The sequence below is a fragment of the Nelumbo nucifera genome, chromosome 1, assembly GCF_055504915.1.
Source record: "Nelumbo nucifera cultivar China Antique chromosome 1, China Antique-T2T, whole genome shotgun sequence".
Lineage (NCBI taxonomy): Eukaryota > Viridiplantae > Streptophyta > Magnoliopsida > Proteales > Nelumbonaceae > Nelumbo > Nelumbo nucifera.
The window spans coordinates 61,348,958-61,361,098 of NC_142649.1; the positions used below are offsets into that span (position 1 = coordinate 61,348,958).

A 12,141-nucleotide genomic window follows, 5' to 3' on the forward strand; every position below is an offset into this window, starting at 1 on the left:
ACATTTTTCCCAGACGGAACCTATTAAATTTTGTATATGAATAATGTATTCAAGTGTAATAAGCTACATTAATACCCGAATATAATACGCCACTTATCATCGATATTTTAATACTTGGATCAAAACTAAAAGACATGGCCCACCCCAAAGCAAAATGGGCCAATCAAGCTCCAATTTGGTTTGTTATTTTTTCTAAGGTTTTTAAAATCGAATCAGACACTCGGGTCGAACAGATGGCCCGCTGTGATAAAAAAATAAAAGAAAAAATAGCCAAAAACTATCCTCTGGATTGATGGTTCAATGATTCTACTGCTCAGGTCATGCTGATCAAATCAACGATTTTTGGCCTAAAGACAATTTTGAGTGAAACGGACTGGTTTTTCTGGTCCGACCATACGGTCAGGTTCGATTTTGAAAACACTGATTTCCTCGATAATCTATTGTCTTTTCTTTTACCTTTTTTCTCTACGCCTAGTCGTGAGACAACACACTGCAATCTGGATGAAATCCGCACCCTCGAACAAGAATCTAGGAAGCTAATCAATTCAATTCCATAATACAATACAAAGATGGATTTTTTTAGGGCTCAAAATACAATTTTTGATCTTCCTTTTTACGTTTACATTATTTTCTAATTTATTTATTATACTCTCTCTCTCTCTGACTACTTTTTAACTTTTAACGAGGTCTCTGTGTGAACGAGTGCAAACAAGACATTTCATTCTCTGTTATTTACAGTTTTAACCAACGTAGCTTTTGGCGCAACTCGGCGATCCTTGTCAGCGTCGGTACGATTTGCCGAAAGTGAAGTTTTTGTTTCTTTTTCCTTTTTTTATTTTAATAATTCACGCGAACGAAAATAAAAATTATTAATATAAGGACACGTATATAAAATTAGAAGATGCAGGGAGCTCAAAAAGAGGATGCTGAGTCTTGAGTGAAAGAAGCGCTCGGACCTTCTATTTTTCTTGTGTCTTTCTTCCATCTTTTTTGTTTCCGGGAAAATTTTAGAAAACATCTTCTTCCCACATTTTCCAAGCCTGTCATTGTAAAGAGAAAAAGAGAGGAGAAACCCTAATTTTATGGGTTTTTTCTCTGTTATTTGAGTGGTCTGAAAAGTGAAAACCACTCCGACTCTCGTGGATTTCACTGGGAGAAAGAGATCAGTTGCGACTAAGTTGAGATTTTTCAGGTCTCAATCTCAACTTAGGGTTTTGAGGAGGGTACGCTTGGATTTCCATTATTTTGTTTTGAGGAGGGTACGCTTGGTTTGTTTTTCTAAAGGTTCTTGTTTGAGTTTCCATGGTTGGTTACCGGCATTATTGGGATTTGATCAAGCTTTGGTATCTCCAGATTTGTTGTTCAATGAATTTGTGTAATTGTTGGATATACCGCGATTTTGGACGGTTTTACTTTCGTGAATGACTCTGTAGCTTACGCTTTGGTGTACAAAGATTTTGAGTGGTTTGGTGGTTTTTCTTTGTTGATTTTCTATTCTTTTCTTTGCATTCTGGATTGTTGGTTGTTTTGAGCAGGATTCCATTTTTGTCTTGAATCTTTAGCTGAACACGAGTTCCTGTTTTTGATATATCTGAAGGTTCTTTTATTTTTAAAGAAAAAATTGGAAATCCAGTATGAGGAATAAGTGTGGTTTGTTTTCTATTAGCAACTGCTTTAAGTTTTTTTTTTTCTTCCATCATAAAGCAATACTAATTGTTTTTTTTTCAATAATATATGTTCGTAGCTTCTCATTCTCTGTAAAGGCTTGAAAATATTTCCCGTATTTTGTTGGATTTTCAGTTTTACATCTAGCAACGTCTGATTTGTTTTCCTTCCATCACGAAAATGAAAAGAAATTAGATTCTTTTTTCAGACTTCAATTTGTAGCCTTCTTTTTCCATGTCAATGTTGAACTTGAGAAGATGTCCCCCCCTCGAAATAAGTTGCTTTTATCGTATTTCAATATCGTATTTCAATATCATTTGCATTCTGCGATTTATTCTTACTTTGTAATCTCTTTTCATTCTGTTGCTGTAGAATCAACATGGCTTTCCAATGGTTTGCCATCAATCAGAGGTTGTTCTTTAAAGCTTGAGGCTGAAGTCCAATTTCACTTCTTCCGTTATTTTGGATTAAAATGTCAGGTAAGGGCTTTAGTTTCAAGATGTATATGTAGGGCTCTTAGATCGAGAAGAACTAAAGGAAGATGGATCTGATGCCTAACAATGATTCTTTTCAATTTGTCAAATTGAAGGCCTAGAAGGACATGGGATTCATGATGAAATAAGAGAAAGGAGATCCGATGTCGAGAACTCTGAAGATGAGAGACGCCGGACAAAAATTGGGTCTCTCAAGAAGAAAGCAATAAATGCCTCCAACAAGTTCACTCATTCTCTTAAGAAACGAGGAAAAAAGAAATTCGATTACAGGGTTTCCTCGGTTTCCATAGAGGACATCCGGGATGCAAGAGAGGAGAGTGCGGTCCTTGAGTTGCGTCAAAAACTACTCCACAGGGATTTATTGCCACCCCGGCATGATGATTATCATACTTTGTTGAGGTCAGTTCGGTTGTTATTGCATTTTTGTCCTGTTAATAAACTAAAGTTCGAGCAAAAAAATTTCCTTGTCCATATGCATCAATGCTTCTGGTGCTATTTTTTGCTAGGCCCGTTACATATGAACCTGTTCACAGGATATTTAATGTATTTTTTAATTCTTATATTCCCTGGTTTTTGTTTCCTTTGTTTTTTTCCACCTTCACCTATGGTGTTCCTAACTGTTGCTGTAGATTCTTGAAAGCAAGGGAGTTTAACATTGAGAAAACAATCCATATGTGGGAAGAAATGCTTCACTGGAGAAAAGAGTATGGAACAGATGCCATATTGGAGGTACGACATTAGTTTTTATACTGTTTCTCTTAATTTACAAAACTATCAACTTTTCCTTGCCAGGCAAGGTGACTTAATCACATAATAGTTAATTGGCTAATCAAATAAGCATATTTTAATATGTTATGAATTCTTGATGCTTCTAGATCCCTTCAGATTGTAGAATACATAATTGTAGTTTCAAAGTAATTATCGTATTTTCATCATACCTGCAGTGTGTTTTGGAGCCAATGCTAATTGCTAAATGTTTGTACAGAATACTAGCTTATTTCTGTGCTTCAGAATTGTGGTATTATCTTTTGATCATTAACAGATCCAAGTGAACCCAATGTAATTTTATTAGTCTTTTAAATTCGATAAATTGTATAATGATCCTAGCTCATACTTCAAAAGATTTATGGTTATTTTGGTAGCACCTTCTAAAATTAATAAATTTTAACTGATATAAAGGACTTCGAATTTGAAGAGCTGGAAGAAGTTTTGCAACATTATCCTCAAGGTTACCATGGAATTGATAAAGAAGGAAGGCCAGTATATATTGAGAGACTTGGGAAAGCTCACCCAAATCGGCTAACACGCATTACCACAGTTGACCGCTACTTAAAGTACCATGTACAAGAGTTTGAGAAGGCTTTGCGTGAGAAGTTCCCTGCATGTTCAATTGCAGCAAAAAAACACATTGGTTCAACTACAACAATCTTGGACGTGCAAGGCTTGGTATGCTGTGAGCTCTATTTTATCCTTGCATCTTCTTAGAAGCAAATGTAGAGTGTTCCCATGTTTTGATGAAAGGATCAACCTTCCAAAAATTTATACCAACTCTCATTTTCAGAACTTCTCACTTGTGTTCTATTTTGAGAAACAGGGTATTAAGAATTTCACCAAGACTGCTGCAGACCTCCTGGCTGGTATGGCAAAAATAGATGGAAATTACTACCCTGAGGTACATAACTCTCTGCAGTGGATATAATTTTTACAGAAGTTCACTTTGAAGTTAACAAAACATACTTTTTTGCAGAAATTCTTTGGGATGTATTATTCACTTATTCTTATGTGCAGACGCTGCATAGGATGTTCATTGTTAATGCTGGTCCTGGCTTCAAGATGCTTTGGCTTGCTGCCAAGAAATTTGTTGACCCAAGGACTATTGCGAAGATACAGGTAAAGAGAGTATTGGGTCTAGATATTGTATCAGACTATAGTATACTTATTCTGCAGCTTTAACATGATACACACATTCAACCTCTGAATCTGCAGGTGCTGGAGCCTAAATCTTTGAGTAAACTTCTAGAAGTTATTGATTCATGGTTTGTATGTACCTTTGCATTTTTTGTTACTTGGTTATTTGTTTGGTATGCCTTTTAATTCCTATCCACTCTTTCAGCCAATTGCCCGATTTCTTGGGTGGCTTGTGCACATGTTCTACTGAAGGAGGGTGCCTTAGATCTAATAAAGGACCATGGACTGATCCTGACATAATGAAGGTAGAAGGTCTCCCCTTTGGTCAAATGGTGTTGATTGTACTCTCTAATACTTTATCAATTGTACTCTCTAATCATGGCATTTTCTTATTCATCAAAAAAAAAAATCATGGCATTTTCTTTGAGATTTAACTTGAGTGGTATATGGTTATCAACCAAAGATATGTTGCACTAATTATTTGTTTCATTCATAGCTTGTACATAATGCAGAAGCAACATTTGTGAGGCAAATAACAAGAATATCTGATGAGGAACAGAAAGTTGACTCCTATATCAAGATACGCCCACTTAAGGCAAGTCTAGACTCGTGATATCCAAATTAATTTGCCAGATCATTTGATGAAGTTCATTTTCTATTATGATCTAACATAATTTATTTATTTATTTGTCTTTAACATCAGGGAAGATGTAGTGATACTTCAACAGCTGAATCTGGATCAGATATAGAGGATCCTTGTTCTCCCATTGGACATAGGAATTTTAGATTTCCTCGACTGGCCCCTGTTCATGAAGAAGTAAGTTAGAACTCACCACCCAGTTTTATATGTCTAATCACTAATGCTTAGTATTGTTCGTTGGAACCTACATTCTGTCAATGTTTTCTACTCCCGTCTCTTTTTGGTGTTTTACTGTTTTACATGAATTTCTATTGAAACTGGAGTTAAGTATACATACGGGAAAAACTTAGCATTGAACTGCTCATACAAAAAATGTGGTTCCATGGAAATTCAGGTTCACAGTTAGAGAAACTCAGTCATTAGGAAGAAGTGGGGTTGTTTAGTGTGGATCCAAGGAGTGCAAACGAGCTTGCCGATAGCTTAGCTAAGTCAGGATTTCAAGGCAAAGTTTAGTGTGGGGTTGTTTAAGACCTGGGAATGAATTGTAAACTGTTTTGATGAAAAGAAAAAGAAAGTAGCTACCGGTGTAGACACGATACATACTCAATATGAGAGCCCAGATACAGCATGGAAACTTATAGTGTATATTTTATTGACACTTGAAATATGTAAATTGTATGTTTTTTTTTTTTGTAAATCATGCTATAAAACAGCTATATATGTTAAAACCATAGAAAAACCTAGATATTTTAAATGCTAATTGAATATGTCAAGATTTAAGTACTGAGAAATGATAGTTGGCTTCAAGTACTAGGTATATAAGCATATTAAATGGGATAACCATAACCCTATCTGTGTCTTTATCCGTATGAGGGCATCATAATGACATAGTTCCAAAGGAGTTGGTTTATGGCTTGCAGTAGACAACTTAGAATGGCCCTAGTAGGTATAACAATGTTAAAAAGTTGGGCCTCATCTACTTAGGGTAACAACACAACCACACCACAGTTGGGCTTGGGGGAATTCAGCCATGCCACACACCCATGCCTCAATTACACCAAGACACAGAAAACACCCTTAGCCGCAGGCATGAAAAACGTGTTTTCTTGTTGTCTAAAGGCCTCAATCTATAGTGGTTTGATGTTAAAAACCAATGAGGTCCAATGCTCCAACATTTTCAACCTATTGTTGTTATAAACATGGCCGTTGATTTGAGTCCTGCTCATTGTTGCTTCTCATCCAAGACAAATAGTTTAGTGAAGGTTCTCACTTCTTATGAGTTATGTTGTGTTTGTATTTATTTGCCTTGGTGGTTTGTTCTTTAAACTGGGGATTTCTCTCCTATGGAATACCTACTTCCACTGGTAAATGGCTGTGTTCTCCTTTTCCAAGTCAGTGACAAGTGACAACTATCCATTTTTTTGGGGTGTGCAACTTTTACTTGGCTTTGGGAAGAGATGGCTTCTTCGTGCAGGACAAAGACTTCATCATTTTCTCTTCTTCAAGAAAAATAAAATAAAATAAAGTAAAATAAATACTTCATCAATCTCTACCCGCAGATGGACTGGACTACAAACCCAACGTTCAGCTGGGTTTTGAAACTTCATCCATATCACATTTTCTTCGTCTTCCTTTCTCCTTCTCTTTCTTTTGTTTTTCAAGTGGTGTTATTTTTGGTAGGTAACCCGTATCCTTTTTCAGGCAATCTTTGTTAGAGCTTTGTTGCAAGCTTGTATAACCAGTAATCAAACATCAGTCAGTCTCAGTTCAGATACTTTGGACATCACTACTGTTGTGGCGAGATAGATCCTTTTATCCCTTTTGTTCAAGATGTACAGTAGTATTTGTATTAATGTCTGTTAAGAAGTGTGAAATAATTTTTTTTTTCTTTTGTTCAAGAGTAAAGTATAGAATTTGTATTAATGTCTGTTAAGAAGTGTGAAATAATTTTTTTTTTTCTTTTGTTCAAGAGTAAAGTATAGAATTTGTATTAATGTCTGTTAAGAAGAGTGAGTGTATACATCAGTGCCCATGTATGTTGAGGCACTGTATACTGGGTTTTTGCAAGAAAAAAGGAATAGTGGTATCGTGTATTCCTATTTAAGAACAGTGTATCAAATTAAAAAGATATTGGTGAATTTACTCACGCTCTGATTTATAAGAGTGTAGGTGTTTACTTGAGGCCGCATTGGTGGGAACCCCGTGCACTGGGCTGCCCTTTAGGTGTTTGGTTGAGGCCGAGAGTTTGATTGTGAGGAAAGGTTTTGGATGAAGAATTAGGACTTGTTTATGCTGTATTGAAACTGTAAGCAAGAAGGTGGTGCTGGAGTTTTATAATAATATGTTTTAAGAAACAAAACCTAGCAAATAGAGCTAATAAAAATTGGAAGAAAGAGAAATAATATGGAGAATATGATTTATTGACTGCTTTTTTGGAGCCTTGAATTGCACCCTGCATGCCAAAACAACCTTTAGTGTTGTGGACTTTTAATTTTTTCATTATATAATTTTCTCTCTTCTGGGGACCATTACTTGGTGTAATGGTAAAATCTCAGGCTTGCAAGCATGAGAATGCAAGTTTGAGTCTGAGAGCAGCCACTTTGTGTAGATAAGGCCAGACTGGAGACTGTATCCAGTCGACCCATCCCAAGACCCCAGATAGCTGGGACCATCATTGGATGATGTCCTTTAATATTTTTCCTTTTCTGAGAATTCCCTTCTTTGCTCATCACCTTCAAAAGGCAGATCACAGGTGCAGCAATGGATGAATAAAAGGCAGACCAAACAGCACAACAGAGGTTCTGCATTTCTTTAATTTGTTTCCTTATTTTAACAAAAAAGTATGAAAATGCTCACATTGTTCCTTTTTCTGTTGTTTGTTCATGTAAGTGCTGTCTTCAGGGGTTAGATTGACTTTAAAGAACTGACTTACTTATTGATTAAAACAAAAGAGAACTGTCTTACTTTTGGGCCATTGAAGTTAGAATTGTCAATTTAAAAGAGAGAAGGGGGCCAAGAATCTTTGTATAAGCATATTCTGATCTTGAGGTAACTTCACCATTTTCAAAATGTTGGTGGGTATCAGCCATGAGAGATGTGATCCTTCTTTTCCCATTCTATTTTTTCCTCCCTTGATTGACCAATACATTGATTCTACATGTTACATAAGTATTGAGTGGTTGAAGTTGTTTTTTTTGGGTCTCTATTGATCGGTCCCTATTTTATCATATTACATATTTGGCATGTTTGTAGACTTAAATTGGGGACCAACTGGTTCTTTAGACCCTAAAGCCTATTTTAGCAAAGAAAAAAAATTCTTAAAACAAAACAAGGTTGTCTCCACTTTTGACTTAAACAGAAATCTCTCCAAACTGAACTAGGTCTCTTTTGTTATGAAGTAAATCTTTAGACAATTCTACTTTCAGCATGGGTATTCTAAATCCATGGCATCATAAAGATAGATATTCTATATAAATTTCAGATCAACAAGAAATACTTGTTTCATTTTTGTGACTTTTTCTATGCTGATTTCATCTGAATCCATGAAATCTCCATGCAATTAATTGATCATATAGATAACTTTTGATCAATTATCAATAATTATTTTATTCTATTTGTAGTTTACACAGGCCAGGGCATCAGATCCAACTGCTTATTATAGTTGTGATGACCACTTTACTGTGGTTGATAAAACTATAGACTATGGCCGAGGAAGAGCTGGACCCTCTGAGGACCAATCTCCTGGAATTGAGCAAGGGAAACCTTCTAGGGATGTAATATCAAAGCCACAAGGTAGTTACTTATCAGATGAAAACTATCACTTTATCTGTTTCTTTTATGGTGTTACCTTTTCTGCACTCTTTTGAATGTTGTAATTGTGGTAACAAACTTAAAGTTAAGATGAGACCTTAAATATAATGTTCTGATTCCTTGGAAATTTTGGATGGTCCTTTTTGGTTTCGTCATATCTTGTTTGTTTTTCATCTAACTTATGCTTTCATCAGGCATTGCTGTCTCCAATGGATTCAACAGTTCCAATAATACTGTAGAGGAGGGGAGTTACCAGTATATAGCTAGAGGACTGGTGGCTCTTGTGGTCAAACTACTTGCTTTCTTCCATTTTCTACGTTGCGGTCTTGTGAGGAGACCAAGTAACACCCATACTTCTAATTTGGAGGAACCAATTCCACAAATTCATCCCCCTGCTTCAGAAATAGTTAAGGAAGAAAACCATGTTCATCCTTGTTTGCAGCGTCTTGAGAGACTTGAGACATTATTTGAGGAAATTAGGACAAAGCCTGTAGAAATACCTTTGGATAAGGAACAATTGCTCCTGGAATCTATGGATCGAATAAAATCTGTTGAGTTTGACCTTGAGAAGACCAAGAGGGTAACTTTTTTCACCACTTTTTAGATGTTTGACTTAATTCCTATAAGTTAGGTCCCAGGTTATAATTTGCTTGAATGTACTGTTTTTCAGGTATTACATGCTACAGTGATGAAACAACTTGAGATTGCAGAGCTACTGGAGGGCATACGGGAGTCCCAGTTTCGGGTAAGTTCCTCGATGAGAAAAGCCATCTTGTTCCCAGTACTTTTTTTTTTTAATCTGTAACTAAACTTTGTCCATTATTCGTAACACTGTCCATCCTTTTATAGTGCAATGTAACTTCAAAAGTTATTACTGACTATATATAATCCCGACTCTTGCAATCACTTATTTTTAGGGCCTTCCTTTTTTCCTTCACAGTTGTAGTTTTTGCTCAAAGGATGGCCAACTTGTAAGGTCATGAAAAATGGAATTATAAGTTGGTCAAAATTAGGTAGTAACTCATTGGAGCTTAGTGGCTCCATTCAGATTTTTGAATCTACACCAAGTAGTGTTCTCAGCCAAGTTCATATTCCTCTTTAGGTATTGTTTCCATGAGCATCAAGTTTTGGTTTTCCAAACATTTTTTCACAAGATTCCATTCACTAAAAGAAGCCAAACCAGTGGAGCCCTATCTTGTTCTCTACCATGATGGTGGTTCATTGCTTCATTGCTTCATATAAGGACTGCTTATGTGGTCAATGAGTTTAGTATTACCTGAGAAGTGTCTTATAAATTAGAGGAGACAATCTGGTCAGATTATTCTAATAGTTCAGGTTGGGTTCCATGATGCTCAATGAATTCACCACCACTACCTGAAATTGTATAAGAGAGAACCGAGGTTTGATCCTCCAATTATAACAAATTTGTTGCTCATTCATTTATACAAGGTCAAGGTTTATAAACTAGTTTGTACAGCCTTTAGATATGTAAGGGAATGGACAAAATATAATGTTGACAAGGGTTCTTGATGCAGCGGAGGAGGATATTCTGTTGAAAATTTGGACAGTGGTGGACCATGCTTTGTGTGGACAGGGTGAGACAAATGGTTCTGCTGGTTTTGATGCAATAGTCTATATGGTTCAGCATCAGCCCTTAGTCATTTGATCTGTACATTGGGATTCAGATGGTTGTGCAGGAAAGATGTCCTCTGCAAGAGGCCTCCCTATCTTGGCTTTTTTGTTCCTGGATGATATCCTACGCTAAAATTTCAGTAAATTTTCTCGTTCTTCTCATTTACCTGGAAGTACTCCGTTTGCAACAGAAGTCACGTAGAGTTATACAGGGGTCATTCCCCAACTCTCACCGTGTATAAACAAATTGAGAAAATAATGCAAATGTTATATGGCGGCACTTTATTCAATTGTTCTTCACCCCTTGACTCTGACCCATGTGGGTTTCACTTTTTACTTTGTTTTATTATTTATTTCCCTAGGGAGATGAGCAGAATCACTTGGCCCCCAGAGCCATCCATCTTGAGGGCTTTTGATGGGATGCAGTGTTCCAACTCTAAATACTTGTTCCTTTGCCTACGGCCTACATGTAATGGTAAACATGGATGGATGCCTTTTCGCCCTTATTGCTGTGAACTTGTCGTTTACACCACCTAAAACTACAAGGTTTGGTTTTTTGAGTTACTTAACATCATGTTCACATAAATCATTTGGTCCCACAGTAGCTTAATATGTAGTGTGGCGTTAGTGATTGGGATTTTTTGCCAACATACAAAAATTCCCCTTGAATAATCATTATAATTAACTCTGCTAAGTCTAAGGAAACATATGCTCTTAGAGCCTCCAACTAGAATTTTTAACTCTTACTATGTGATACGACGCATCGCCTGCCAAGACAACATCAGACCAAAGCATGAAATAATGGTTGAGCTGTGCCCAAACTCTCGATTTATAGAGAGAGAGACTATTAACACTTTGAGCCATTGGTTCCTTTGTGTCTAATCACTTGTAAGTTGTGCCTAAACAGTTTTAACTCCACAATACCAATTACAAATGGTGATGTGATGTGCATTTTGGGCACTTATTCTCCAAAGTAGGGGTGGATTAGAGCCGAGCGGAGCCGTATACTCAGGCTCGAGCTAAGCTCGAGACTGTTCTATAAGGCTCGAGCTCGAGCTCGGTTCAAGTAAAAAATTCATTAGCTTAAGTTCGATTTTGAGAAAAAATATTTTATAAAAATAAAAAAAATTATATATAAAAATATTTTTTATTTGATATTTAAAAAATTAAGAATTATAATATTTTTATTATATATATTATTTTTTATAATTTTATTATTCGAATTGGCTTGCGAGCCTCACGAGCCAAGCTCTAGTAGGCTCGAGCTCGAGCTTGGTTGAAATTGAGTTGAGTCGAGCTTGAGCAATTCATGAAAAGCTCAGCTTGTTGCCACCCTTACTCCAAAGTGTCAATTTTTCCTTAGATCATTTTTTTTTGAAAGATTTATATTGAAAATCTTCAAACTGCATAAACCATGGTTTAGATCTGAAATATCTCCATGGATGGTAACATTGCATCTAAACTCGGTCAGTACAAAGTTAACAAAAATTTACAAAACTGTATATAAACTAAGAGATTATATATTGTTGTTGATGCTCGGATTGGTTGAGGACAACACAACAAACTTGCTCCGCTTCCTATATGAGATGGCTGGTGGATGGATTTGAGGGCGTGTCGAGGTCGAGGGCTAGAGGAGCCCTGTTTGCTCTGCTTCCTATACGAGATGGCTAGTGGATGGATTTGAGGGCATGTTGAGATCGAGGGCTAGAGGAGCCTGAAGGGTGCTGTGGACGAGGGTTGATGAAGTCTGCTCGAGGTCGGCTGAGGCTGAGTACCTACGAGGAAGGGAACGTCAGAGGCCCAGGTGAACTTGAGGCGGAGACTCCGATGGTAAAGTTAGTGAGGGCAGACAAGGTCCGAGGGGTTTGGACGAGGTCACCAGAAAGCCAGGGAGCATGAGAGTTGGAGAAAATGGGAGTCTAGGCTCTAGTTGCGAATCATTTACCTTGGTCCCGCGTTGGGCGCCGACCTCTGCCCTACTAGACGCACTGA

General features: G+C 36.9%; 1 protein-coding gene across 3 annotated transcripts; it reads left to right on the forward strand.

The window, feature by feature from the left end:
* The first annotated feature begins 896 nt into the window (after window positions 1–896).
* On the forward strand, window positions 897–10,439 carry LOC104594350 (Sec14p-like phosphatidylinositol transfer family protein). Of its 3 annotated transcripts, none has more exons than XM_010254608.3 (15): window positions 897–1,259; window positions 2,038–2,144; window positions 2,255–2,558; window positions 2,789–2,888; window positions 3,339–3,605; window positions 3,754–3,831; window positions 3,948–4,049; window positions 4,146–4,195; window positions 4,273–4,372; window positions 4,564–4,662; window positions 4,771–4,884; window positions 8,328–8,499; window positions 8,712–9,097; window positions 9,188–9,262; window positions 10,053–10,439. In XM_010254608.3, exons 2-15 carry the CDS (start codon window positions 2,138–2,140, stop codon window positions 10,071–10,073), a joined length of 1,875 nt encoding a protein of 624 aa, XP_010252910.1. In that variant the 5' UTR covers window positions 897–1,259; window positions 2,038–2,137; the 3' UTR covers window positions 10,074–10,439. The 3 variants fall into 3 exon arrangements, with proteins under 3 accessions (XP_010252910.1, XP_010252911.1, XP_010252912.1); XM_010254609.3 differs by having other exon boundaries at window positions 898–1,223; XM_010254610.3 differs by having other exon boundaries at window positions 920–1,192.
* Window positions 10,440–12,141: the final 1,702 nt, after the last annotated feature.

What these genes read in the sequence shown, in the direction of transcription:
- LOC104594350 (XM_010254608.3), top strand. An exon ending in TCTTGGACGTGCAAGGCTTG is followed by an intron (nt 3,606 to 3,753) that starts GTATGCTGTGAG and finishes TTTGAGAAACAG; the next exon opens with GGTATTAAGAATTTCACCAA. An exon ending in TACGGGAGTCCCAGTTTCGG is followed by an intron (nt 9,263 to 10,052) that starts GTAAGTTCCTCG and finishes TTCTTGATGCAG; the next exon opens with CGGAGGAGGATATTCTGTTG.